The sequence below is a fragment of the Eublepharis macularius genome, chromosome 8 (assembly GCF_028583425.1).
Source record: "Eublepharis macularius isolate TG4126 chromosome 8, MPM_Emac_v1.0, whole genome shotgun sequence".
Taxonomy (NCBI): Eukaryota; Metazoa; Chordata; class Lepidosauria; order Squamata; family Eublepharidae; genus Eublepharis; species Eublepharis macularius.
This window is the reverse complement of record NC_072797.1, coordinates 26,499,362-26,524,699: the sequence shown is the minus strand read 5'-3', so window position 1 is coordinate 26,524,699 and position 25,338 is coordinate 26,499,362. Positions and strand designations below refer to the sequence as shown.

The following is a 25,338-nucleotide window of genomic DNA, read 5'->3' as shown; positions in this document are numbered from 1 at the left end:
TGTCAGTTTCCACCCCGCTTTGTGACATCTACACTACAGCCTGAATTCCATTCCCAGTTCCCTCACGGCGCTTCCTAACCCGCCACTCCCTCCTATGCCCACAGCCAACGCTTCTCTCTCCTGCCCGTCGCTTTGCATTTCTCCTCCTCTCAGAGCTCCCCTCCCTTGCCTGAGTAATGCGACGCCCTGGAGATGCGCGCCTTCCTCCCGTTGCTAGGCGACAGTCTCCTCTTTCTCACCAGAGGACCTGCAGCCCGCACCGCTCTCACCACGCAGGCGGCCACGAGCTTCCCATTGGCTGGTGGCCGGATACGTCACCCGCCCATTCGCCGGCCGGTGCCTAAGCCGCGCGTCTATTGGGCGCCCTTCCTCTGGCCACGCGTCGTCATTTTCTCACACCATTCCCCTCTCTATGCGTTTCGCGCCGCTCATTGGTCGGAGAAGAGAAGAGGTGCGGGCTTCAGAACGCCGGCCTCTGATTGGGCGAGGGAAGCAAACCTCGCCGGTTTCAAGCGGAGCGAGTTTAAAGGCGCCTTTCCAGCCGCTGCTGCGTTCTAGTGCGAAGGAGGCAGCGACGGAGAGCGCGAGTGAGGGAATCGGACAGAGGCATCGCTGCACACAGGTGGGTTGGAGTGCATCATTCCTCCTAGGCAAGATGGGCTTGCTGCCTTCCCTAATGTGATTTTGGAGGGTGAGAGCGAATTTTTTTTTCTGGCCGTGGTTTTGATTCCAGGTTAGGATGCAACAAAAAGTAAATCAGGAGTTTGGTGGACACTTTAAAAACCAACAGCGTTCATTCCTGGCATAGATTTTGCATTGAAGTGTACACCCGTTCGGTTTATATTTTTTATTTATAGTCTGCTTTTTTTCACCGAGTCTCATGGCGGATTACACATGGTGAGTCAGTACAGTCAATTTCAAAGAAATTTCAATAAACAATAGTTGTAGGTGGGTAGTTGTGTTGGTCTGCAGCAGAACAGTAGGTGCTATGGAGTCCAGTAGCACCTTAGAGACCAACAAGACTTTCAGGGCGTAAGCTTTTGCAAGTTAGAGCTCCCTGAAGGTGTCTGAAGAAGGGAGCTCTGACTCTCTAAAGCTTACACCCTGAAAATCTTGCTGGTCTCTAAGGTGCCACTGGAATCCTGCCTGCTGTTCAATAAATGATGTAATAGGATACATAAGTGCAAAATTCCAAAGATTTAAACTGGCAGAGATCCAGGACAGAGACAAAAATGCTGGAACAGAGCATAAGCAATTCTAACTGTGATATATTACACAACATGGAAAATACCTAGTAGGGTCATATAGCATCAGACTCAAAGTGCTGAATTAGTAGCATTTGCCTAATGGATAGATATAAAAGCTTATGTTTGGGATAAATTGCTAGTCTTCAAGGTGCCATTGGTCCCCCATTTTGTTTTACCAGGAAAGGTGGGCTCATTATCTTTCCTAAAATAATATGAGGTTTCTGGTGCATGGCTCCCTCCAGAAAAAGTAGCTATTTCCTAAAATACCGTTTTGGATTAATGTAGAAAAAGCTGTCGTGTTACATTTTCTTTCCTGGAGCTGTTTCAGGTAGGCCGCTGTGTTGCTTTGCAAATATACAAATATACAAGCAGGATTTGAGTCCGCTGGCACCTTAGGGACCAACATGATTTTCAGGGTGTAAGCTTTCAAGAGTCAGAGTTCCCTGAAGGTGTCTGAAGAAGGGCGCTGTGATGATGCTCGAAAGCTTACACCCTGAAAATCTTGTTGGTTGAACTCAAATCCTGCCGTTTCTTGGAGCTGGGGCACTGGTATTCAAGTGAAAGCTTGAGGGCCTCAAGATGTTTAGAGGCTAATGCAATTTTATATTATATTCTGACACAAAAGAAAGCATAGGAACAAATGCCAAAAAAGTTCCTTAGCTTTCTTTTCAGGTGAGCCTTTTGAAGTCAGCCCAAGACACTGAAAGGCAGAACAGAGGCACTGTCTTAATTATTACCTTGCATTAGTGAATAATTTTAGACTGTGTGTGTAAAAAAAAGAAAAGAAAGCTCCATCTTTTGCAATTTTCTCTGAGAAAATACTGTGCGGCACATGTTCATCTTTTCTCTCCCAGCAACAGCATCCTTGAAAAGAACCATGTTTTTATAGAGTGGATGAGCTTGGGAATAGGGAGGCATTGCTTAAAAAAAGGGGATTTCCCAAAGCCTTTTGCCATCTCCACCAGAATACTTATTGGTTTGTGTTCCTACCCCACCATACACACTTGGGGCAGGAAACCTTCAGTGGAATCTGCTCACATAGCCAAAATGATTTCTGCTTTCCTTGTCTTAAAAGCATGAGCCAGCTGCATTTTCCTTTGCTATTTTATCATCTGTCAAAATGTAAGCATCCCACTTCTGGGATTCCTTGCCTTAAAAATAACACCTGCTTAACCTCATCAATACACCAAGGAAACCAGAGTAGCAATAAGCTGAATATACAAATAGACTTAATTGGTTCTTGAATTGCATTTGGAAACAACAGCCTCTGCTGTAGCATAAAATCAGGTGGGAATTAACCTGGGTTCTAAGATAACTGAGTTCAACCCTTGCTTTGTTCTGCCTATCTGATTTTAAGTGCACATCCCTTGCTAAGAATTTACTACTCCCATGGACATAGAAGGAGTTTCTGGTTCTGAACATTCTATTCTGTGGTATTCAAGCTGCCACACCTTGAGGGTGGCCATTGTTAAATCCACTTTGGCAACAAGGAAAACGGGGAACTAGACTGATTAGATACCAACAGTTCTACGGGGACTATCTTGATTTCTTGCAGCAATACAATTGAGTACCACTGAATACGACAGATACCAATTCCTGAATTCAATACTGCTGAACAGATTCTTCTGTGTGTGGACTATAAGGATGGGTGATGGGTGGGAAACAACTGAAAAGGAATGGGTGGAGGATTTGATATGGCTATCAGAGGGACTTTGCTGCCAGAGTCTGTCTGCAGTTACCTTTCCTAAGAAAGCAGTATAGAACTGCAAATTTGAATTGTAAAGAAAGCAGTGTACAGAACTGATTTTTGAACCAGTCAAGACAACTCCTCCTCTGGATTAACAATGCCCCATGCCCGCTGCGATCATTCTGGTCAAGAGTAAGTCATGACAGAGGCATATAGTTTTCAAAAATACCCAAGAAAGCTGCAGTCCTTTATGTGAATGCTTTGAAGTAAACCCTGTTGAATACGGTAGGTCTTTCTTATGAGTAAATATGCATAAAAGAGCAAGATGACCAAATCTTGCTCTTCTACTACAGACCGACATGGCTACCCACCTGGGATCATGTATAGAAGAGGAATGCATCTCTCTCTAAAAGTAATGGAATTGGTCATAGCAAACTTGCCTCATTATTCAGTGGGACCTTGTCACAGCTAAATTTTGGTGTGTTGTATTTCTAGTCTTCACAAGGTGTCACAGAGATTCTAGCATGATGTCCATTGACATACTTTCAGGATCTAAAAATTAGAGTTTTGTTACTTCATCTTAATGCCTGGATTCCCAATGAACTAAGATGACACGTCTGTTTCAGGCTATCTTCATTAACCAAAACAATGGTCATTCAGCCCTGCCTCTCCTAAAAAAGTTTTTCCTGCCCTACTGTAGTTAAAAAGGACTAAGTGAAAGGGAAAATACTTGAAAGGGTCATCTAGTTCCCATGGGGAACTTTATGGACTCTGGTGAGATGCTACCAAGTGCCACTTAGTTATCTGAACTAGATGTTCCTGAACTTTTGCATTTGCAATTTGGGGAAACGAGTGGCTTTCTATTAGCATATCTATGTCCTGTGATTGAGGTGAGTATAGGAAAAAAATATGCTTCTCTGTTGCAGTACTTGCTAACCTGCCAAGTCCCTAAATCACAGCAAGATAATTTGTTTGCCTTTAATTTGGACAAGTGTTTAATAGCAAAGAATGAAATATGTCTGTGGTTTATTAACATAGAATTCACACTGCAGTCCTATGGACGTTTAGTCAGCAGTAAAGTGTGTTGAGCAAATGGAACTTCTGAGTAGAGCTGTACCTCTCTTATTTAGCATGCTGCCTATGTGGTTACATTGACTCTACGTCATTGGCATGACTAGCTTAATTGAAAAGGTTTTAAATATGGGTTCATATGTACACCGACAAAAAGAAAAGAGTTTGGAGCTTTTGAAGTGAAAACTGCTGGGGTAAGGCTAAGTGCATGGCAAGGGAATATCATTGGGCTAAAGTTAGCAGTTTCTTGTGTAGGAATGGTTGCATCATATGTGCTTGGTGTTGAGCATCCTTCTCTGCCAAAAACTGGATAATTGCATAATGGTACACCAAGTAGTGGTGCATTTTCTGTTGAAAAGTTTTTTGAATGACGTAGGGGTTTTTTTACACAATATTCTTTTTCAGCCTTTTAATGAATTAATATTCTCAATTGTTGCTGGTAATTCTGTTTGCATAAAATCTATAGACAATATTAATGCTTGGAGAGAAAAGGGAGGGTAATCTAGCTGCAATTTAAGTTTTGAGGGGTAGCTATGTTGGTCTGTAGTAGAAGAGCAAGATTCTGGTTCAGTGGCACCTTAGACACCAACTAGATTGATTTCATTGGCAGGTGTGAGCATGAATTTAAATTTCCTCAGAAACTAACACAATTTAGACGTGCTTGACTGTGGCTGTATTGTATACCTGTGGAGGAATAAATGGGAATCCAGTGGCACCCTGAAGGCTTCCATGAATCAAAACTCACTTCATCAAATGCATTAAGTATGAGGCAGATGTATTTATACTCAGAGCTGCAGATGACAGAAGGGTGTGTGGGGGGGGAGAGGGAGAGGGAGAGCAATAGCCAATCACTATGCACTGGACGTGGATGAAGACCACTCCCATCTGCTGATAAATAAGCCAAGTAGGATTAACATGAAAGTCTAGTGCTGGATGAAATACAATAAGCAAACCCAATAGAAAACTTATAGAAATATAGCTGAACTGGCTTGATACCTGTGCTTCGCTACGGTATTTAACTACTTTTAGGAGAAGACTGGGAGGTGCATTTTACCTCAGGACACATTCAATGACTCCCAATAGCAACATTATACCGTTTAGAATATGGGGGTGAGGACCAATCAGGCTGCATATGCAAATGACCTCTGTGTTCCAGCTGTGTGTGGGGGGATGAGGTGTGGAATATTGTGCGCCCCAGTCAGCCCGCACATGCAGATAACCTTGAAAGGCTGGCCCAATCAGGGAAGAGTGGCCGATCTGGCAGTGGGTGGGGGTGCAAGCAGGCAACAGCCTGCCAGCCACACAGGGAAGCAGTATCCCTTTGGGAAAACACGTTGTACCCCTTTTTACCCCCTTAGGGGGTGAATTTCTTAAAATCCCTTCTTAGGGGATTTTACATCATGAAAGGAATGTTCTCCCTAAATTTCATTTTCCTAGGTCCAGGGGTTTGGGCTGGATGTTGATGAGTCAGTCAGGACACTTGTCTTTATATATATATTTAGAAGATTAATCAACATCTGTAAGAGGTAGAGTAGGCTAAGATTTTATTAACACTTCCAGTGAATGAAAAATGCTTGATTCTTGTTGAGACCTTGTAGGAAGAGAGATTGTATTGGACACTGATACTCGCTAAACTGCCAAAGAATTAAATGAATGAATGATGATGTAATTGCCTCCTCTGCAATGGGCTCTTCATTTGTTTGTCATGTGTAGTCTCAATCCTGCAGCTGATTGTGCACCTTGGCGTTTGTGTGCATGTGTGTGGGGGTGGCTTAGGGTGAGATCTTCTCCCATCATAACAGTTCCTAGAGACATCCCTCTCTCTTTATCCTTCCAAGTACTGTTGCCTATTTCCCTCAACTATAATGCTGTGCCCTGTAGCTAGCTATAACATATGGAGAGTTTTCTCAAATTTCTCAGTTATGTTACTGTGTCTTTTCTCCTGAAATCATTCAGAAGCAATTGTGTGGGGTTGTGCTCACACTTTCCATCCTGGCTGAAACCTATTCAGCTGTTGCTTAAAAACTGTGAGTCACAAGAAACTAACTAGAATACTTCCCTCCTCCCTGCATATTTGTCTGGGAGGGGAACCACCTCTTCACTGCTTCTCCACAGGGTTAGATTTACCAAGGTGGATGGGGAACAGAGTTTGTATGCATAGGCTAAAAGAAAATCGGTCTTCTTCCCCCACCCCACAACTGAGCAAATTAGAAAGTGACTATATGCTGGTGGAAGGCAGGGGACCTGAAAGAATCCAGACTGAAGAATAGGGAGGTTACCAACTGCAAGACATACAAGGGAGGGGAGAAAAGCCAAGGGTCCTGGCAGTAGAATTCTCTTAATTCTTCTTTTGCCAATTTTCTCCCTGGAATCCAGCAATCCATTTCTATACCTCTTTTTAAGAATTTGAGTCAGTTTCGAATCAGCTCCTCTTTCATGAAGAGGAAGATTCGATTTAGAGCTCTAAGATGTATTTATTTATGTACTAGGAGCGTGGTTAAAAATTAAGAACAAGGTGAGCCATTAAAGAAACAATAAAACAAAAGTCAGGACTTCTGTTCTCTGAGCATATCTTTGTTGCAGCAGACTGCATTTTACCCTTTGTATCATATTACAGCAGCACAACAGCCAGGCAGAAATCCACAGGTGAGAATATCTATACTATCACATGGTTAAAAAAACCCCTCAAAGATAAAGTTATGAGGAATCAAAGAGAATTCCTTTTTTGAAAGAGGAAAACAGAACGAGGAATGAATTGCTATATATAAAAAAGAAAATTTTAGAAAAAGAAATTCCACCTACCGTAATTACCTTAGTGAGTATGCAAGGAAGAAACCTGGAGATGGTGACATCTTGTGGCTCAACTTTGGTCTACAAAAGTAAAATTGTTTGAATGCCCAGTTCTCGAGCACACCGTGAAGTACACAGTAATAATAATACTAACCTAGAAGTACAGCTCCATAAATTTAATCGCTGCATTTTGCCAAGCCAAGAGGAAGCGAAAGAGCTTGCTTCTTGGGGACTCAAAATTTGGTACGTTTTCAGGCTTTATTGCTGCCTCTCTCAGAGACCATATGACCATTAATTTGGTAGCCATTTGAATAGCTTCCCCGTGTCGGCTGTCAGCTTGCAGCAAGCCAGCGATGTGTCTTGTTGTTATGTGTGCAGGCTTTGGGCAGGTTGCCACAACACAGTTTGGTTTCTGTTTTTCAGCTTTAATTAGCCACAACCTGTACCACTAATAGTCCCTGAAGCGGTGTCTAGATTGTTTTGGCATTTGTAGAGCTGATGTGCAGAGTGTGTGTGATAGTGGAAATAGACAATGACAAGGTGTCTACCTGTTGCATTTTTATCTTGCCCTTCTTCCAAGGAGTTCAAAGTAAAATGCATTTTTCTTCACTCTAGTGGTTTCCACATCTCCAACAGTTCTGTGAACAGGCGCTCAGGAAAGTAAGTTGTGACAAGTGAACTCTTCCATACTTGTTGAGGGAACTCCTCTCATAGATATGTCAAGGAAGTAAACTTGGAGAGGGAGACAAACGCTTTTGATGGGTAGCCGTGTTGGTCTGTAGCAGTAGAAAAGAGCAAGAGTCCAGTAGCACCTATAAGACAACAAAATTTGTAGTAGGATATGAACTTTGGTGAGTCACAGCTCACAAAAGGTATCTGAAGAAGTGAGCTGTGACTCAAGAAAGCTCATACCCTACCATAAATTTTGTTAGTCTTATAGGTGCTACTGGACTCTTGCTCTTTTCTACTTCTAGCTCTTGAGAGTGGAGAGAGACCAAGACAGTCACACAAAACCAAAACAGTATCCAGGGAAGAATTAGCGAGTCAGCCCGTATTTCAATTTGAGGAGATAGTTCAAAGATTCATTAATGTAAGAATACCCTTGTCTTTGAGTATGGAGATACTGTGTGAGGATACCATGTTGTAAATACCCCTGTATGGATAAATTCCCTTGTCCATAGAAGCGCTGGATCTTTCTGCTTAGGCACAAAAGGACTGTATGTGTGTGAATTTCTGCAACTAGTTTAGTATTCTTTTTCCTCAGCAACAAGAAGCTTGCAGCAGAGGACTTGCAGAAACTTAGAAAAGTTCAATTTGCAATGTAAATAGCAAATGTCTATAAATTATCCTTTTTCTCCTGTTTCTGTTAAAAACTTCATTACATTAAAGCGAGCACATGGTTTTTGCAAATTGGCATGGGGCACTGGGTAGATCCTAACCCCCCCCCCCAATTCACATTATCTCACTGTCTTCACTTGACTGTGAGCAAAGGGTGGCAAAACCATACTCCACTTAAAAGTATTGACTTTATGGCAGCTTGACACGTGGAAGACACATATCAACATTTTTCTATGTGGATACGAATGCTTTTTTGAGTTTTTAAAGTTTTTTAAAGTTACGTTTGCCATTTGTTCACTGCTCTATTATGAAGTCTTTAACTGTTATATATCCTTGGTCTGTATTACTACAGGTCTATGCCTTGTTTACAAACTGACAAATGTTACCCAAATTATGAGACTGAAGGCCTGGTTCAGACAGTGACTTGAGTAATGAGGATTTCCTTACGCCTGAAGAGTAGATCCACCTTGCTTTTCACATAAAGCAAATGTTAAAATGATATTTGATACTATCTCTTTTAAAGGGCTGCATATGAAATAGCACTGATTGCCTAGTTCTCTGATCAGGCGCTTGTGATAAGCCTCTAGTAGGCCCTGCATAATGGCTGGAAGGAAAACGCATCCACTCCTCTGCCATGCAAAGACATTTGTGACCCAAACAAGTGTTGGAAGCACACCCAGTCCTCAAGAAGTTTTAGTGTTGGTGTGTGTGAAAAAGAAATACTTTTGTTACCCAACCATAGTTTATTTTTTTAAAAAAAAAAATTATTAGGTGAGAATATTAATACATACAACTTTCAAATATCATCTCAATATCATTTTCCCCCACCCTTTCCCTGGACTTCCAACAGCTTTCCAACCCTATATCTTAATCTATTCCTAATCTATCCCCTTTTTCTGTAACTCGTTATATCATATTTACGTTCTGCTTTATTAAACTAAGCCCTATCTGTTAGCTTCGAATCTATTATTATTGACTTAAAACCTATTATCTATTACTATCTGTTAACTTCAAATATATTTAAATTTAAGCTAACAATTAAATAAAATATCTACTTTGTTAATTTTACCAATATCTATTAACTCCAAGTCCACTTAAATTTAAGCTAACAGTTAGCTAATACTTCACTTCATATGGTAAAGATTCTGTCTCTTCCAATAAAAAAAAAACCATTCTAATAATTTTCAAATTGCCATAATTCTCCTTTCACGTCCCACTTCTTTTCTAAATATGTTTTCAAGTTACCCAACCATAGTTTCAATGCATGCAAATTTGCATTCAAAGCATGTTAATCTGTAATATGCGCATTCTTGGTGGTGATCTACAAATATATAAAACTAAAATTTGACTTTGAACCCTCCTCCCCCACCCCCAAATTGTACTCTTGCCAGGTAGGCAAAAGGTGGAACTTACCCTATAAGCCGTCCCTGCTTCTGTGTATCTTGTTTCATAATAAATCAATATAGAACAAGGACTGTGCCAGTAGAACATGTTAGAGGCATCACTTGTGTAACTCAAGGTTATTTGTTCTGATCCACCAGCACCCTCCCCACCCACTTTGCCTGCTGGTACCCAAGAGATGGTGGAAATCTGTGTGCATGCTAGAGAGGTGGAGGGGGAGTGTTTGAACACACACACACTCCTTCCTTCCTATTGTTCAGGTCCAATTCTGCTACCACTCAAGCTTACCTGCCTTTCCCTTTGTGTCAGTGATTTGCATCACTGAGGGGGCTATTTATGTGTGTGCATGTGTGTGCCAGTGCCCTAACCTGGTCAGGTGATTTGCTCTATGCAGGGGTAAATGGCCAAGTGCTTAGGTAAGAACTTTGGTCACAGTCTGAGATCTTTAAAAAGGAAAAAAAATCTTTATTAAACTAGTATCTCTAATAACTAGTTGTGCAGATACCCAGAAAAACAGCACCAGAAAATAGCACAGGTGTTACAGAAACAGGAAAAAAACATGAGGCTAGCTAAGGTCTACAAGACACTCATTTTACTTGGATGTTCCATTCAGAGGAATGGGCCCAAGAATAGTTGGAGCTTTGAAAAAGAGGCTGGTTGATGGAGACTTCACTCTGTTCCTCTTCGTTCCCCGGGGTTGTGCTTTCCCTGAACCTTTTTACTCTTTGCATGCCAGCTGGGAGTAGTTGTGTTTTGACCCATCCTGAAATGGGGACCGAGCACCCCCCCTCCCCGGTGTTTGCCTAATCATAACAAGGTGATCATCCTGACTTTTCTTGACAGGTGGACAAATGGTTATCAATCTGTTTTGTCTCCATAAAGGGGGAACATTTCTTCTTCGCAGGCAATAAGAGGATTTTATGGCTTCGTTCCCACTTAAGCGTGTTTCCTGAAAAGCCAAGGGCCTCTCAGGATGTTAATCAAGCCATCCAGCTTTTCTCTATTACAAGTGTCAACCTGGGATTTGCAGCAGGCCTGTGCATTTAAACTCTGTTTACCGTACCTGCTCACTGTAAGTCTTTTAGAATCACTAGCCACCAACAGGAAATTCATGAGTTCTGGAGTGAGCTATAGCTTGCCAAATGAAGTTGGGACTAGAGTTGCCAACTCCAGATTGAGAAATCCCTGGAGATTTGAGAGGTGGGAGTTTGGGGAATTGAGGGAGCCCATCAGAGATGTGACGCCATGCAGTCCACCCTCCAAAGCTGCTGTTTTCTTCAGGGGAACTGATCTCTGCAGTCTGAAGATCATTTGTAATTCCAGGAGATCTCCAGGTCTCACCTGGAGGTTGACAACCCTAGGGGTCAGAGGCTTCATGGCTGTACTAATGGGAACAAGTAAGCAGGGTCGGCTTTGGTTAATAATTGGGTGGAGGATTTCCAGCAGAAACCGGAGTTGTAGAACCAGGCAATAGCAAATCATTTCTGTTAGTCTCTTGCCATGAAAACCCCACTGGGGTCACGATAAGTCAGCTATGACTTGACAGCACTCTTCACCACCACCAAGGTCAGGCACAGTTTGTGAAAATCACTTGCTTGAACATGGTAGTTTCGTTAAGCTTCCAGATTCCACCATGAAACTGTCATCAGGAAAAATGACAACTTCCAAGAGGATTTGTTTTCTGAAGCAGAAGCAATCAGGGACCAATGCTTATAAAGAAATAGCACAGGTACTTTCCTTTCAGGAACTTTTCTGCTGCCAGTTGAAAAGCGTCACCTGTTGCTAAAGAAATCCAGTCTGAATACAGAGAGGTTAGATTCCAATGGACATTAGAGAAATGCTCCACTTGGCTGTGGCATGGTATTGCCTTACTTGCTGGACTTTGGTTTTCCTTGAAACTCTTCAAAGGTTGTGCTCGCTGTGCCAGCTGGCGTATGAAGAGATTACGTTGTATGCTTCACAGTTTCATAGAACTGGTGAGGAAATGCATGTATTGCCCAACCTGTGATCTATAATGCAATAGTTTATCTGCAATAGTTTATCAGACCCGCTTCTGATTTCTCCCTTTACTGTGCAGTTAAGATTCTTCCTTTGTTTGTTACACTTCTAGGGCTCCCTATGTGATATGCAGCAATTCCTGCTGTTCTGCAGGCCAAGCTACCTGAAACTATGTGTAATGCGTGCAGTAGCACACAGTGAATAAATCCAAAACAAAGTGTTCTCTTAATCCCAGTTCCAGTGCGGAAGAATGTTGTTCTTATGAAACCGTGCTCTTATCAACCACGCATCTTAATGAATTGAATGTCCACAGAAAAAGTCCCTTTGATTTTGTAATATGCCTTGGTGCATCCAACCTAAACATTCCTGTTCCCTAAACTGAAATCAGGTTAAGGAAACGCCTTCTTGCCTGCCTCTGTACATACTAGCTTAAGTATAGATGCAAACATTTTGACAGCATGGAATGTTTTGAAACCAACCCCGGGAGAGAAAGACACTCATTACATTTTTAGATATACAGCTACCTAGACACCTAAGTGTGAATAGAAAGTACACGGGCATACATGCCAAGGAGTCATGTTTGGCTGGAGTAGATTTACAGTGCAATCCTAAACAGAACTGACTCCACTGAAGTTAATGGGTTTCGTAACTCTATTCAGTAAAGATGCTAATTCCTTGCACTTTGCACCCCTTTTAAGAAGTAATTACAACATGTATAATAGGAAGCTTCTTGATACTAATTTACAATACTCCTCCCACTGTCTGCCTGGATTATAAACACTCCTTCCTTTTTCCACAACTTATGTCTGACGAAGGGAATTTGACTTTCGAAATCTCATACCTTGGAAATCTAATTCGTCTTTAAGGTGCTACTGAACTCGGATCTTGCTCTGTTTAGGATTACTGAGCTTAACGTCAGAGCAGGCCTCTTGCGTGGGAGGCAAAGAGACGCGTTGCAGGGCACAAACCATAAGGAGGCACCTTTCCTCGATACCGTTTCGCAACAGCTTCTGCGGCCGCTGCAACACGCTGGAGAAAATGCATAGCTCCGGGTAACAGCAACGGGCCACTGCGCTGGCTTTGACTTTTGGTCGTTTTCTCGGGCGAGGAGTCCGCGCCTGCGCATAACGACCCGTTCCGAGCGCTGGAGGAAAGGGAGGGCCGGAACGCTCGCGTGCCATTGGCGCCAGAGCCGGGTGGGTGGGCCAATGCCCCGGGAGTGTGGGTGTGACCTGAAGGGGTGGGTGTGCGTGCGGGCCGGCGCGCATGCTCGGTCGCATTTTTCCTTCAAGGTGACAGTGGCTGAGTGGGCGATGTGCGCGTGCGCTGTGGGTTGTCCCGGCGCCTGACGGAGACTCCGGGCCCAGGGATGGGGTTTCGTCCTGCGTGAGTAACCGGCGGTTGGGTGTGGGGAGAGAGATCCGGGCCTTGTGAGAGGAGCTTGTTCTGTAGAGAGGGTCTCTGGGGCCGTCAGACGCGTGGTTGGGGAGGGAACTCTCGAGCTGCTTTCCTCCCCCTTTTTCTAGTCAGGGGAGCATTTACCTGGGGCAGTGCAAGAAAAAGACACCTTGGGGTAAGGGTGCCAATCTCCCGGTGGGACGTGGAGATCTCCCGGAAATACAATAGATCTCTACAGACATCAGTTCTGGAAAAAAGTGGCAGTTTTAGCGGGTGGACTCTACTTTCCCCTCCCCAAACTCAACTCTCTTCGGGCTCCACCCCCCCCTTCCAGGAATTTCCCATCCTGGAGCTGGCAGCCCTGCCTTGGAGGGACTTTTTGTCACAAATGTGTTTAACTGGTTCACATTAAAGGAAAGGGGGAGACACGCCAGCCAGAGTTGGTCCATTGGCACCTTAAAAACCAACTCAGTTTCTAGGATATGAGATTTTGAGAGTTAGAGCTCCCATTTTAATTCCTGTGAGAGAAACATGTCAGTCTGTTGAAACAGAAAGCAGCTGCAAACTTAATTTCTTTTGATGTGGCATAACGTTTTGGAGGCCAAAATTCTGCCCAGCACACTCAGGAAAGAGGCTTAGCGTCTACACTGATTTTCCATATTTCTCTAGCAAGAGGATATGGTATCTTTTATTTGGAGCCTGACAAGCTAGTGAAGCCATCCCTAGTAGTGTACAAAGGCTTGCTTCTGACTCCTGTGTGTGTGGGGGGTGTCGTTATGCAGCTTTAAAAAAGTCACCAGGAATAGCCACCACCACCCTGGCAGGTTGTACAGGTTGGTGCACTGTTTTTGTCTCCTGCATTGCAGATTGTTGTTGCATATTCTTTCCACCAATGTTTACAGGGCTCTTGAGTTACTGTGAATTACTATTTGGCTACACACCCTGTTTCTGGAGCTAAGGGCTAGTTATCGCTACTAGAGACATTGTTACAGAACTATATGAGTAATTTATCAACATCATGATAATTGTTCTATTTCTGCAGCTCATTTTGTGTCCAAGGACCTGCCCATGATACAATTGTGTCAGTTACCAATCAAGACAAAATTGCAGGTCTTGCTGTTCTGATTATAGTAAGATTGTGACCTTCTGATGGTACTTGCTGATCAGCAAACATGCATGAAGTTTGTGCCTCACAGCTGTCTCATAAATCTCTTCATATTTAATATTGGTCATTTTCTTTTAGCCACACCACCATGCCTGGATCTCTTCCTGTGAATGCTGAAGCCTGTTGGCCGAAAGATGTAGGAATAGTTGCTTTGGAGATCTATTTTCCTTCCCAGTACGTTGACCAAGCAGAGCTGGAGAAATTTGATGGAGTGGATGCAGGGAAGTACACCATTGGCTTGGGCCAGTCCAAGATGGGCTTCTGCTCTGATAGAGAGGATATCAATTCACTCTGCCTCACTGTGGTACAGAAGCTTATGGAGAGGAACAATCTTTCCTACAACTGCATCGGGAGACTTGAAGTTGGCACAGAGACAATCATAGATAAATCCAAATCTGTAAAGACTGTCCTGATGCAGCTGTTTGAAGAATCCGGCAACACAGATGTTGAAGGCATAGACACAACCAATGCATGCTACGGAGGCACTGCTGCTCTCTTCAATGCTGTTAACTGGGTGGAATCCAGTTCTTGGGATGGTAAGTTTGGTAACTGCACTAGCAAGCCACATCTTTGAGAACTTGCAAAAGTAGATGGCAAGATTTATCAATCTTTTTAAGCACACTTCTAGGGATAGGCAATTGGTGGTCTATCCCAAGTGACTTCCATTTTCATACCTCAGCCAAGACACAGGCAGAGGGCTTTTAAATAATCAGTGCACACTACTGTTAAATAGCCATGGAGGCTTTGACATAGTTTTTCCCTTATGATGTCCAAGTTACTTTGGGAGTAATGCCTATTAGGCTCAGTGGGATTTGCTTCATGCATAGGATTAGGCTATTAAAAATCCTGTGGACTTCAGTGAAGTTTAGTGGCAATTACAGTTTGGGGCCTTTTCGTACAATGGGCAGACTTCACAAAGGAAGCTGTCTTGGTTAGTAGGAGCATAGAAGCAAGATGCCATGTACTTCCATTTATAGGCAGTGACCATCATCAGTCTGTGGGATAAGATTAGGCGTGCCACAGTAGAATGAAATGGGCCACTGCCTAAGAAAAGAGAGCTTGTGTTGCAATAATCATGTCAGTCTCTGTACTGAACAAGCACGGCTCTCATTTATATCTCGGGGCTGTAGCAATGGGAAATTGGAAGTCCGAGTGTGTAAAAACTATGCACACCTTTTGGGAACCTGTTTGATCTAGTGCGGAAAGCACTGGCCTTCAACCAGGGATCAGTCTACAAATCCATGCTGCATTCATTGAACATCCTTCGGAAAGTTGCTCTCTCAGGTTGCTTTCATAAGAGTGAGAAACGTGCAAGCCACTTGGGGATTGTGTTGATCTTTATACTGGCTGCTGCAGGACCAGCAAGTTAGTGGGGTCGGGGTGGGCAGCAGAATTTGAATTGGTGAGTCTAGCATATTAAATACTAGAGCTGGTTAGTACTGTTTCCTTTGGGGACGTCCCCCTCTCCTTACCTTTCATGACAAGTGCTGTAGGTGCCTGCAAAAGCTGCATTCCGGAAACATCCTCAGTTTTGTTCATTGCTTACAAAATAGTAGTCTGAGACAAATGAAAAGATACGAAGTATTTTATATGGCAAGTATTGCAAGTATTAACATTATTGTCTTACAGTCATCTTTGACTCTCAAAACGCTGCTCAGTTCTGTGCATCTTCACTCAGGAGCAGCTCTTGTTGAATTCAGTAGAAGTTGATATTAAGTAAAGATACTTGGTGTTCTAGCCCCAAATGACCACTGCTGAAAATTCCAGCAGCATTATGCAGACTTTTCGTAGTCTTTGCTTGTGTTTTACAGGACGTTATGCACTCGTTGTTGCTGGAGACATAGCTGTGTATGCAACTGGAAATGCGAGGCCAACTGGAGGAGCTGGCGCTGTCGCTATGCTTGTGGGTCCAAATGCACCTCTGATTTTTGAAAGAGGTTAGTTTCCTAACTACACTGGTTGAAGAATTACTACATCTCATGAAGTCGCCACTGACACTATTCCAACCCACTTGCTTGCATACATAGCTGTTCCAACCTGAAAAAGCTACTTCTGTGGAAGTTCCAACATCAGAAGAGAACAGGAGTGCTAGATTTCTGTTCCTCTTTTTGCAAGAGGATGAAGTAGAAGCAGTTTTATTGTTCATTTAATTTTTTTACTGCTCGTGCAGAAGATAGCTTTTGTAAATAGTAATTTGTGTGAATGACATGGCAGTCTGTAATATAGCTTTCTGTCCTGTTAAGCATGTCAGTCCTCTTCCCTTTGCCACTACTATCATCATCTCTTGCACTCCTTAGGTCCTCCAGTTCCACAGGTGGTATGTTTAGGAAGGAACAATTTCCTTGAATGCAGTATCACATAGGACTTCTTTCTCTAGGATTGCGTGGGACACACATGCAGCATGCCTATGACTTCTATAAGCCTGATATGGTGTCTGAGTATCCTGTGGTTGATGGAAAACTGTCCATACAATGCTACCTCAGTGCTCTGGACCGCTGCTATGCTGTCTATCGTAAGAAAATCCGTGCTCAGTGGCAGAAAGGTACGTGTCATTAAGAAGCACTGTTACAGAACCCAGAACTCTGCTGTCTGTCTTTTGGATCCTGTCTCTCCCTGCAGCATACATAAAATTGTGACAGACTCGAAGCATTTTCTATCCATGATTGATGATCTGTCAAGATTCTTCTGTTGAGTTAAGAACATGCGTATTTAGCATCTAAATGCTGTTCACAAGCATGCGGTAGCTGTAAGAATAATGTTGATAAATACCAGAAATTTAATAAATCACTTATGTTTTCATTTGTGCACGGTCTGTCTCTACCATATGTATGTTTGTACTGTTAAGACAGGCATGTCAAACATAACCTTTGGGGATTTTATCAGTTCTTTTAGAGGCCTTCAAAGGAACTTGCAACACCTATTTCAACACTTCAGTTAAACTATCAGGGCTCTGAAATTAAATGCTTTTAGAGTAAGAAGATGATTTGTTTGGGGGGATGCAGTGGCAACCATTGGCAATAACCTGTCATCCTCACTCCATTCCCTCTCAGTTCCAGAAAATTCAGTACAGCACTGTGCATCATAGCAGTTATATGTTCAAGCGGTCTTGACATATATCAGTGTGTTGAGGGGTGGGATTTGTATGACAAATGACATTTTTCAGCATGACGAATTTGATATGCCCGCCAACTTGAGTTTCTTACCTTTGCGGGTTTTCTGTATGTGCAATTCAGAACATTCTGAAACTTTAGCCCAGCAGCTGGTATCTTGTTCCCCTCCTCCCCGTCCCCGGCCACATGACTACACATGTAATCCTGTGACTTGTCCAGTGAGCTAAACATGATGCAGAACATGTGCACATGAAGGGCAGCACTCTTTACATTAAGCCTTTACAATAGGCTATTTTAAAAAGCTGATAGGAATTGAAGAATAGAGAAAGGGGTAAACGAAAATGTATAATGACTTAATAACCTTTCCCCTCTTCGTTTTCCAGAGGGAATTGACAAAGATTTCAGCTTGAATGATTTTGGCTTCATGGTCTTTCACTCTCCATACTGCAAGCTTGTACAGAAATCAGTCGCCCGTCTGTTGCTGAATGACTTCCTTAGTGATCAGGCACCAGTGAAAGAAAATGGGATCTACAATGGTCTGGAAGCTTTTAGGTAACTTAAAGTAATCTTGTTCAAGTTGGTTTACAGATAGTGCTGGCACTGGTATCTGGCAATATTGCCATAGTTTTAACAATAGTAAATATCTAGCTGCTTTGTGTAGCAGAGATCTCATAATATATATATATATATATATATATATATAGCAAATGCAGAGTATAGGTATTTTGTTCATTTATTAAAGGATATTTGATTAGTTTAAAACAGTGGTTTCCAAACTTTTTTGGGCCACCACCCCCTTGGTTCCACAAACTCATCCCCAGTGCCCTCTACCTTACCCTGTAAAAAGCATCATTATTCAGACTTGCAGTTTTCATGATCCAATAAGAAAGATAATAACAATGGAATTCAAAACAGTAACAACTAATTGCGCATTTATTCAAAATTCAATTAAAACTTTTAGTGTAATTAAACTAAATTAGTCTGACTAAAGGGCTAAAGGCTTGTTTACTTAAATATTCTAATAACTTCTACCAGATTTCAGCACCATGCAGAGGCAAAACTTGAAGGTAGGAAGGTGTTTCCCTCTAGGATCTAGCCTGGTCAATTGTAAATAAGCTCCAGTGCCCCCCGCTACCCTCTTTCCTCTTAGTGCCCCCTTAGATAACCCCCCCCTCTCCTGTGGAAATACCACCAACTTGGGGAACTACTGGTTTCAACTATATTGGTTTCAAAGAATAGATTTGATTTTTACGTATTACTTTTTTGGTTTAGTTTGGCTTCTTTGTTGGTTGCAAGTTTACTCTACCTCCCTCTCCGTTTTTTCCCTCCATACTACTGATTTGTGTGTCACCTGGTTGTTTATACTTCTTCAGTTTTTTAACTGAAGGAAAAAGCAAATGCACGTCACTCTAACAGTGTAGATACCTTCTATAACCTCATCTAGAACTTTCTCAGTTTGCCTTATTACATAGCAGTAAATTTTCATGCCTTGCTCCTCAGGGATGTAAAACTGGAAGACGCTTACTTTGATCGGGATGTGGAGAAAGCTTTCATGAAGGCCAGTGCTGAGCTTTTCAACCAGAAAACCAAAGCTTCCTTACTTGTATCCAATCAGAATGGGAATATGTACACACCTTCAGTCTATGGCTGCCTCGCATCTCTCTTAGCTCAGTAAGTATGAAGTTAGGCTGTTAAGGTGGTTGTGATTGACTTCAGTTACTAAAAGGCTGGACTTAAATTGAGCCGCGCAATCTGCTTGTGCCTTTTAAAATGTAGAATGCGTTCTCCTTGCCACTGAATAATCAATAATTGCATTCACTCATTAGAGGGAAGGAATTTCTAGAGAGGGGAAATAATTCCCATACTGGTTTGAGGTCCCATGCTTCTCACCTCAGAAAATAAGCACCATCTAAAGATTGCACACAGCACCGTAGAAAGTGAATGATTGTGTGTTCGAAGCAACACTGCAGATTGATGTTAAATTACAGAATGGGAATCTGAAGAGTGCCTTTAACAGTAGAGATGCTGGCTGCTTACACTGGATAGATAAGGTTATTTTGTTATGGGGATAGCAGCAACCATGGTTCCTATGTTGCATCATCCAAAATTCCATGTCATTGCTCTGGAGCAATCAGACTGTGTATGGTGCTTATAAAAAGCATTGTTGCCGCTTTGTCAACTTCAAACAAACTAGAGCTAGCAGGCTGCTTTTACCAGCATCTGTGTACAAGATGTAAATGGCCATCTGTTGTCTTGTGACCTAGATGGGGCAATGTGCCTAAAGCAATCATTTTGCGCAACTCCTCTGCCTGCACTTAGGTGGTGGTATGGTAGAACTGGAAAGGTCTAGAAACGAGTAATTTCAACCTGAATAGCCTGTAGCTAAACCCTTGAAGACAATTACACTGTCCTTTATAGCTCTGTACTCTGCAATTTAAAGAGTACAGGATGTGCTCTGCAGAGCTTGCAGGCAACGTAGGACGCAGAAGCACATTATCAAGAGTGCACAAGCAAGGCGGGATCGGGGGGGGGGCGGGAATTGTGATATGGGCTCTGACAAAAGTGAGCTAACTAAACTTTGAATACAAATATCCAGGAAAGAAAGGTCATGAAGTCTAGTTTACCCTGATCTGATCAGTGATAACATTTTGTCCTCTATGCAGGTATTCCCTTCAGCAACTGGCAGGACAGAGGATTGGTGTTTTCTCTTATGGCTCTGGGTTTGCTGCAACCCTGTATTCTATCAAGGTTACCCAAGATGCAACCCCTGGTGAGTTATGAAGGCTTCAAACATACAGCTGCTGCACCTTACAGTTGCGTCACTGATGATGTATGGCAGAGTAGAGATTTGAACCCAGGCTTCCCACATCCAAGTCTGAAACTGTAACCACTACACCATACTCGCTTTAATGGGGTGGCTGCTGTTGAATAGTAGCAAATAGCCAGGCAAGTCAACTGGTAGCAAGTTGCCTAGTTGTCAGGCCTGGCTCCATGGGTCATCCCTCAGAGCCCAAAACAGCCCTCCAAAGGCCATGTTGAGAATTAGATATATTAATACCACCACCACTACCACAACAAAAGGTTCCGTATAGCTGGTGTCAACCATTGATATTAACAGGCATAGGTAAAGAAACAACTAAGAGCAATGCCACTTTTCAACACCAGAAATCATGAATTGACTGGATGGGTCAAGGACTAATTAATAAGGGCATGTTCCTTGTTCTTGAGCATACACAGATCCTCTTCTGGGCAAGATTTTCTGCATATAGGAAGTTGGCTGTAAATGCTGTGAGGCATGTTTTTGGTGAAACTTTCTACACAGTCTGTACTAGAAGATTGCCTGTGATAGTGTGTTGCATATCATTGCATCTTTAGCAGGACATCCTTTAATTTATCCATCCTCCTACGTATCTCACACTTCTTCCTAGGAGCTCAGGGTGGCATAAATGAACTCATTGTTCCTTCCCAATAGACTTGTGAGATAGATGGACTGAGAGAATAACTGGTCCAAGATCACCCAGTGACCCTCCGTCCAAGCAGGGATTTGAACACACATCTCCCTAATCCTTATCTGATACTCTTAACTACTTAGCCACACTGGATCTCTTGCAGCGATGGCATTGTGTATTGTTATGCTGGCATAGTTATTAGTAGCCGTTAGCTATGGAACTTATTGATAACCGGCAAACTCTTTTCTATACAGTGCTTAATCTATTCTTTATTGTGGCCTGCTATGCTCTGGTGCAACTAATCTTGAGCTTTTATTACTTGGATTTTTAAGTTAACTGCATTGCAACATGGGCATGAAGGAAGGGGAAGAAGTAATAGCAGACAATAAAGATATTGCTCTTCTTTCCCAAAACTATTAAACGTCCAGTAACATAGCTATTCTTTCACAAAATACTAAACTACCTTTCCAGAAAACAAAATAATTACTGTTTTGTAATGCAGGTTCTTCCCTGGATAAAATAACTGCAAGCCTGTCTGATCTGAAAGCAAGGCTTGATTCAAGAAAATGTATCTCGCCAGAAGTGTTTGCAGAAAACATGATGCTCAGGCAGGAGACTCATCACCTAGGTGAGTGGCAAAGATGGGGAAGAATCCGTGTTGTCGAATTAAGTTCAGAGACAACATTAAGCAGAAGTGGTTGATAAAGGGGATCCTGAAGCTTATTTCCCTTTAAAAATGGGGCTGCCTAGCTTGTAAGCTCCGTCTTGTAAGGGAAAATAACATACCTATCTAGGTCACTATAGCATTGGGAGACCTTAAGTATGGGCCTGGCATGAAGAGCAACCTTAACCGGTGCCAGATAAGACTTGTGTAAGTAAGACATGGGTTTTACATGTCTTAACTTTTGAATGGAATGATTTTATGCTGTACTTAAGCATATGAACATTGTGCTAGTGCTTGAAAATGGGAAGTACAAATAAATCGTGCTCCCTGTATCCATGCTTCCAGGCTGACCTGCCAAAGGAGAAATCTCATCTTCATAGGCATGGTTGGCACTGTCCTGCATCAGTTGTCCGTGGGGCAGATACTGAATTTTTTCCCCATTCCAACTCCTCTTCCAGAGTGAGAATGATGAGCACACTTCCTATTTTTGTCCCCATGTTACATGTGAAACCAGTCCCTCTCTGGTACTTTTTAAGCACAAGCAGAAAGGAGCCAGAATCTTTTACGTTATTCTTACTTTGGGCAGATGGACTGTGGGGAAGGTCTACAGTTGTGCTAACACCAGGGATAAACTTTAGAATTGTGTGTCTGTTTTTATAGCCAACTATACTCCACAATGCTCAGTGGATGACCTCTGCGAGGGAACATGGTACTTGGTGCAAGTAGATGAAAAACACAGAAGAACTTACGCTCGTCGCCCCCTGCTGGGTGATGGGCCATTGGAAGCAGGAGTTGAAGTTGTTCACCTGGGCCTTGCTCATGAAGTAAGTCTGACTCCCCCTTTAACATTATGAGGCAGGTGCATATGCAGCAGAGGTGACCGTTGAAAGATCGAGAACATCTGCTGCCTTCTCCCTCCCTCCTTAACTAGAGTTAATGACCTTGTTGGCACTGACTTTGACTACAGTTATGGCTAACTGGTTTGAAAATATTAAGAGAGGATTTCCATAACCGGATACACAGCTGAGCTGGTGTGGCATTTATACAATAAAAGCTTTATCTGCCACGTGATTATCCAGAATGCCTGGAAGACAAGCTCTTCCCCCTCAGCCACCATACCCCTGTGTCTTTTGATGTGTGCCTCTCTTCTGCCTCTCCAATCAGTCTGCAGTCTTCTGCAATCTCCAATCTTGTTGGCTCTGGACTTCAAACTCCCGGCGCTGCCAGGTGACATCATCCTGTGTACATCCTTCCTTCTCAGCCTGCCTCAAGTTGTTCGGAGTCAGCATTGCTGGCTGACTCCCAGGCAGCTTCTGCCTAGGATGGCTTAATGGCTCAGGGGGAAGGGTCTTGCCAGGTGTAGGTGTTGTCACCGTAGCATTCCTGATGGAGGGGGTTTGATCACTATGGTTTGCCCAGGGTAGGATAGAGGAATAAGCTTGAATATCCAGCGCATTTGATTAACTGGCAACCCCCATTCCCCATTAGTGCCAGATAACAGACCTTTTACTGTAATTATGTTAGGCCGGGCCTAAGAAGACCAAGGTTCCAATCCTCACTCTTGGGCCAGTTAGTGGAAGGAGACCACGTATGCTGCTTATTTCCTGAGCTCACACGGCTATTCTCTTTCAGATCCATTCTTCTATATAATCTGTGTCCAGTACTGAACAGTCCCTGAAGGTTAATTGGAACTGTTTCTCTTGCCTATGCAGTATAGATTCCAAAAGAGAGCTGTCTGGATTGTTTTTTTTCTTGTTAACCTGTTTGTTTGAGGAAACTCTAAGTAAAATAACTGGCAATCGTGCTAAAACTGTGTGTTCTAACTTGTGCCTTTTTAATTCCTCCTTTAGCACATCCCTAGCCCTGCCAAGAAGGTGCCGAGGATCCCTGGGAAAACTGGCTCTGAAGCAGTTGCTGTTTCCCTTTCCAATGGGGAGCATTAAGATACCTCCGTGAGGTGGGAAGTGGAAAAAATTAAGGAGGGGAGGGGGATGTACAAGGGATTAACTGTTGTTACTCATATTCTGCTGTACATTACTGCTTAGTTGGAGCATGAAAAGAATTAATCTTGAGGCTCTGTCCTTTGATGCGGTTTGCTGACACGCGTTGTTTAATAACACTAAAAATCCACAGGTTCTTGGAAAAGAAATGACCAAAGGCTGTTCCTGAGGATAATTGATCTAATGTATATGGGTAAAGAAATAGGTACTTTTAATTTAGGCTCAGGAAAACCCCAGTTAAGCTTATCCTGCCTCCTGTTTTTAATCTCTGCAAACTGGACAAAATACACGTCCAGGGAGGAACCAAGACTTTTAAAAAGCCATTATTGAGAGAAATTAATGTGACCTTAAGCCATTTGTGAGTCTTTTTAACATCTTAAATGTTAGGGGTTATACGTGCCTTAATGGTGTTAAGCACCCAGTCTCTTAAATGTTCCACTCCCTCAAAACCCCCCCGTGTTTTTGAGGAGTGTGCAGCTGGCTTGTTTTTCAAGGTGCTGTTAATTGGTGAAACCTTTCCCAATTGGTACATTATCGGTACAACCCTTACCACAAAACTGGAGGTCTGAGACTTGCTGATTTTAATTTGATTTCCAATGGTGTGATCCCTTTTTCCTAGAACTGCTCATGGCAGAATATTGAAATGGTGACGCTCTTTTGCATGTTAGGAGGGACTGGCACGCTAGCTAACTCTGAACTTCACATGTAATCTTTCATAAAGGTTACTTGAGAGCTTGCTTTGTAAGTTTCTTTCAGTGAAAACAAAGCGTTTGTCAGACTCTCACCCCAAGAACTATTTTTGTTCATCTTGGAACTTTTTGCTCCTTGAGGCTGTCCTCTGTGTGTGGTTGGATCCTATAGCAGTAGCTGTGGTTCTCAACTCCTGAGTGTAGCTGCATTTTTTGGACTCCTTATTTAAAACCTCATAGGCTTCTGCAGGAGTACTGGAAGATTGTATTCTCAAAACACATACCATAGAGCATGCCTGCGCAGGTAGTGACCCATCAAACTGAATGCAGCCCACCAATGATGTATGGTGACCAGCTGGGGACTTGATAAACCTCTGTTAGCTACCTGCTGTGCTTAAAAATAAAGGTGCCTTTAGAGCATTTGCCAGACCTGCATTTGGCTAGATGGGTCAGGAGTTACATAGAACTGTTTTGGAATGGTTCTCTTGGCTGACTTTGAAGTCCGTCAGTGAAAGTGCTTTGGTCATTGCAGCAGGCTGTACGAACATCACTCAAGGAACAGAACCTCTTGAGGATGGCCAGCGAGCAAGTTGGGTGGGCTTGGATGTAAACTGGAACTAAAGGAGGGAGAGCTCCTGGCTTGTAAAATACATTGTATTTACGTTAAGCTTTCTTGGTTTTGTCTTCAGTTTTATTTTGCTGTGAAATTCAGCATAAAGAAGGTTGGTCTAAAAAAAGGCTTGCAGAGTTAATACGTCTCATGCCAAGTTACAGGATATAAGGTTTGGCTGTAACAAAGTGTCTTTTCTTTAAAAAAGGCTGTCACTGACTAAAATGGGATAATCAATATCTGTACAGCATGTTTAGGTGAAGTGTTTTGACTTAACATGATTTGATGAAAGTGGTCTGAAGTGCTGTGGCTGAAGTTTGACAAGGGTATAAGCTGGGGGGTTTTGTTCGCACATTGCCTGATGAGCACCAAGTCCATTGCAGGCAATGGACAGGCCAAGAACCACAGCACAAAATTAACCTTTATAAACCTCACAAACTATGAGGCAGAAGCTTTGTAAAATAAACTTGGAGTTATTTGAATTACCTGTGCGTTTGTTCATGTGTTTCTGGATTCTATACAAGCCTGACCATCCGGACTTGAATCAAGTTTCATCTTGGGGAGGGGGGGGGTTGGTTTATTATAAAAATACAAGCTTTTAAATTTGAGAAATCAGCCCTTTGCATTTGCAAAACCAGTTGGTGGTAGGGATTTAATGCTTACTTCCATTACTATTTTCTCTTGTAAAAATCACACTTGAACCATGCCTTCTTTTCGATAG

General features: G+C 42.6%; 1 protein-coding gene across 2 annotated transcripts; it reads left to right on the top strand.

Annotated features, from left to right (window-relative positions):
- The first annotated feature begins 553 nt into the window (after positions 1-553).
- HMGCS1 (3-hydroxy-3-methylglutaryl-CoA synthase 1) lies at positions 554-25,102 on the top strand. 2 transcript variants are annotated; one of them, XM_054986792.1, is made up of 10 exons: positions 554-622; positions 14,174-14,631; positions 15,907-16,032; positions 16,473-16,637; positions 17,589-17,757; positions 18,706-18,876; positions 19,869-19,975; positions 21,157-21,282; positions 21,979-22,142; positions 23,169-25,102. In XM_054986792.1, the coding sequence occupies exons 2-10, from the start codon at positions 14,184-14,186 to the stop codon at positions 23,259-23,261; spliced, it is 1,569 nt and encodes a 522-aa protein (XP_054842767.1). In that variant the 5' UTR covers positions 554-622; positions 14,174-14,183; the 3' UTR covers positions 23,262-25,102. The 2 variants fall into 2 exon arrangements, with proteins under 2 accessions (XP_054842767.1, XP_054842766.1); XM_054986791.1 differs by lacking the exon at positions 554-622 and adding an exon at positions 12,839-12,918.
- Positions 25,103-25,338: the final 236 nt, after the last annotated feature.